This window comes from Danaus plexippus, chromosome 4 (assembly GCF_018135715.1).
Source record: "Danaus plexippus chromosome 4, MEX_DaPlex, whole genome shotgun sequence".
Taxonomy (NCBI): domain Eukaryota; kingdom Metazoa; phylum Arthropoda; class Insecta; order Lepidoptera; family Nymphalidae; genus Danaus; species Danaus plexippus.
In genome coordinates, this window is record NC_083538.1 from 3,255,605 (window position 1) to 3,259,950 (window position 4,346).

Consider the following 4,346-nt stretch of genomic DNA (forward strand, 5'->3'; position numbering starts at 1 on the left):
TTTTTTTATAATGATATCGCGAGACTATTATGTATATATGAATAATTACGTTTTTTTTTCCCATAAATCTTATATGCCTAAATTCTGTTGTCTGATTGAAGTTTAAAATTGCATTTGTATATTGTTATAAGTGAGAAAAAATGATTATAATTTCATTTAATTCTTTAAGTATATTTTATGCACTTATGTTATTATTCTGCGTCTTTATTTGATAAGTTGTATAAAATTTAGTTTGGTTTGAGCTCTCTCGTATTGCAAGACAAAAAAAATTATTCAAGTATGTATTTACGTCGTTCCCACGCCTAGTGAGATGTGACACGTCGGAGTCGTTCGTTACGTTCGGAACTATGAGGGCTTCATTAGAAATTGTTGGACCTGAACGAAGTGGCCAAGTTTTTTTGATTAATCTATACAATTTTTATGCATATACAAACCTTCAATCAATTGAATATATACTATTTAGATTCGTAGTATTATAACAACTTAGGAGGTGCAGTGTGAGGTGTCGCTGCACAGTATATGTTTCCCATTCCCTACGATTAGATGAATATACCTTTGTAGAGTTTGATATGGGACTATACAAAATATAACGAATGTCATTTTGTATAATTGTCTGATATTAATTATTTCGTAACAGTTTTTGTAATTTTATACATTTTTTAAAGATTTTTGAGGTGATACATCTGCATGAGTGGAAGACTATCTCCCGAGTATATTAGCAGTAAATATGAGTGAGACATTCCATATCAAGTGCTTCAAGTGTCAAATATATTCCAACGTGTACTACTAGAACTATTAATGTAAAGAAAAGGGTGTAATTGATTAGTGTAAGCGGTTCTATGAAATACCTGCCAAGAGAAGTGTCACCGTCAAATTTAGACTTCATTATAGTCGCGTACACAATATTAAAATGTGTGGTTTTAGAATTTAAATTCGCTCAAAATGATATTTAGTTACTTTAATGTTATGAGTTTAAAAATATAAAAAAAAGTCTGCACAAAACACCGGAAGAATTCGATGTGATCGAAAATTTAACGTCAGTTCATTTCATGCAAATAATAAAAAAAAATTAAATGTGTTTTTCAGCAGCTGTAAACATTCATGTATTGCTCATTTTAATTTTACGGCGCTCATATCTCTTTATTTTCTAATGTAATTATTATATAATTTAGTATATCTTTGTAATTAAACATCTTGCGCATTATTTATATTCAATTTTACGAAATCGATGTTGATGTGTGAATGTCTCTAATCAATAAATTTTAAACTGAAGTCGTTTTTCTTTTGTTTGACCAACAACCCATAGAACCAGTGCCGGTAAGTACGTTACTGTGATTCATGAGCCGTATCCTCACAATAACTGAAGAATATTTTAAAATGCAAATCTATACATGTAGGTTACACATAATGTAAAACAATAAAGGCGCTAAGACCTTCCTCATTAACTGGAAGTGTTGAGCCTTTAACAAGACAATAGAGCTACCATGAGTAACCTTTACACTTGTAGTAGCTATTTGTTAACTTTACAGTTACTTGGAAATACGTCGGATGAAAATGTTACATGCATATAATTGTTAACTCTTATATAATTTAAGGGATTTGCTTAATTACAACCATAAAGATAATCAAAAACTATAAGAAAATATAATGTTTGATAATGATATGGCTGAGATGTATGTCATAAAATAAACAAGAAACAAATTGTGTTCAATTTGTTTATAAATTTTTTATTTTAGAATACATGACATCCAACACAACTTGAATACAATTATTTTGGTAGTGCAAACTTGGTCACAAACAAAAGATTCCTTTGTGATGTCTAAAAATATATGGCTGGTACCGAACAAAATAATAATTTTTATCCTTGCTCTTGATTTGACACTTATGTCCATACAAAATTCAATTATGTCTTATGTATTACTCAATGTTTTCCAACACATCAATTAATTTTATCAACATTTCTTTGCTTATATCATATGACCGATGTGTATGCACTTGTTTATCATTGGTAGTAGTCATTGCTAATTGTAGCAATGGATATTTGATCTTTTTAAGTTCACTGACCCCAAACACTAATTTAACAAGCCAATCAAATGTGACTACAGTTTCTCCAAATAAACTGTTGTGTTGTAATAATAACAACGCAAGAAAAGAGTTCTTCCTTTGTTCCACATATGAACAAAAGGCATTAATCAGTTCTTCATTGTAACCTTTTTCTTTTAATATCTTGTTCATTCTTTCAGTGTCGCAATTAGTTTCTTTCAAAATATTTTTTACAGCGTCCTTAGCTCTATTAAAATCATTTTCACCAATTGATGTGGTTATTTTTGTTGTTCTAGGGTGATTCTCATCCAATAAGCAACTGTAAATTTCTCCAGTAACCTAAAAATAAGCAAACTAAAAAGATCTTCTCTATAAGCACAGTAATAAAAACACTAGATGTTAAATAAATACCGTTTCAATGTCCTCTATACTGCAAATATTAAATATGATATCCATTTTATTTGTTAAATATTAACTCATAAATTATATAGTTTTCATATCTGTATCAAATAATACGGAGCAATGATTTGTCTACAAAATTTTATTTGTAGAAGCAATAATATTTAATATTTATTCATAAATTAAACTTTACAGAAGGCACCCAACTATAAAACAAACTACAAATAATTTAAAATATCTTCTTTGACAGTAGACTTCAGAATCTTACATATTATGTGATATGTCATACAAGGACTAAACTTCAATAATAAACCATTTCAGAGTGCTGGTCATATATTCTTATATTATATCTTAAATTATTTTGTAATAATAATTATGCACATGTCATTAATTGCCTAATTATACAAAAAATATTGTTTAGTTTTCAAACATAAATTTTTTATTTTGATAAAATAAATTGCAATTCATTCTATTCTTTAAGTTTTTTTAGTTATAAGAATTTATTTTTAAAATATAAAATTTCAAACTGGCTATCCATTTAAATGAAACTAGTATTATTCGGATTTACTACGCGGATTTTATTATTTAAAAACTACATAATCCGTTTTTTTTTTTTTTTAATGAGTGATCATAATTTAATAGATTGATAAGAGTCACTTTACATATTGTAAGGATTGAAGAAAATCATCTGATTCTCAATGAATAATAATACTTTCCTATAGAAATTGCACATTTACCTATTGCCTTTCTTACCCTTTTTTTTTGTTTGTAACTAGTTTGGGGTAGGGCTACTGAGTGGCCTGTTTTCTTCAAATGCTCGAATAATTTATTTTTCGATGGGAAATCCGTTTGACAAATCAGACATCTTAAGTTAACGGCGCTGCTGGAATCTTCTGTCTCGCTAGCTTTAGGTCTCAATGGCTTCCGTTCAAATAATTTTTTACCTTTTATATTCCTTTGTGTTTTTGGTAATGCTGGTCTATCTTTTGGTATCCGATGATGCATTGGCTGATTCCGTCTTACTATTCTGCAATTGTCTCTCCATTATATGTATATTACCTCATTTCTGACTTTAACATTAACATTTAATTCAAATCAATTGAAGTCTAGACAAACTACGCTAATATTCCTGGAAGAATAGAAAATACATATTATCAAAGAGGTAAATTAGAACAGCTTGCTTACCTCATTGATGGTCAAAGACCTAGGCGCTAAAGGCGAGGTTCTACCCGCTGGGGTATGTCGTCATTGGTTTCATGGGATTTCAGTCCGGAAATCCGAGTCGAGATATTTTGTAAAACTAATATTCGAAATACAGTTTCAGACTTCCCTTTAAGGTTCAGCAGTACTTCTTGTTATTTCCAACAAAATAGCTGAAGACAGTATTTATAGTTTTCAAATACAGGCTGATATTTAAATGTTGCCATTACAAAATTACAATGGTTTTGTTTAATAATTAATTACAATCAGTCATAAAAATAATCCTAAGCATTGTATCATATTATAATTAATAAATTAAATTAATTAGTACAGCACGCACGGATGGCGCCACTTGTAAAAACGATTTAGTTTGTTTTTTTTCCTATGCTAAAAAATATTAACATATTTTGGCAATACAGTAGGTACTATTTAAACTAGTGTCTAAAAAAATAAAAAATAGAAAAAAATTGCTTATTTCAAATCACTTTACTTTCACATCGAATATTCAAGTTTGAGAAGGGATATTTGTATTCAAATATAAATTGAGCTATTATAAATTTGTATGTCTTCTCCTAATTTATACCTTTTTAACCACCCACCCATTCCCTCTCGCTCCGTCCCTAGCTATTCGTTGAACGTTAACCCAACCTCGTCGAAAGCCGCATTAGAAGTTTCAGGTCAAATCAAAATAATAAAATTCCAAG

At 29.2% G+C, this 4,346-nt stretch overlaps 1 protein-coding gene across 1 annotated transcript; it reads right to left on the bottom strand.

Annotated features, from left to right (window-relative positions):
* Positions 1–1,701: 1,701 nt before the first annotated feature.
* On the bottom strand, positions 1,702–2,712 carry LOC116768287 (uncharacterized). Its single transcript, XM_032658965.2, has 2 exons — positions 2,455–2,712; positions 1,702–2,382 (listed from the first exon to the last, which is right to left on the bottom strand). The coding sequence occupies exons 1-2, from the start codon at positions 2,497–2,499 to the stop codon at positions 1,918–1,920; spliced, it is 510 nt and encodes a 169-aa protein (XP_032514856.2). The 5' UTR covers positions 2,500–2,712; the 3' UTR covers positions 1,702–1,917.
* Positions 2,713–4,346: the final 1,634 nt, after the last annotated feature.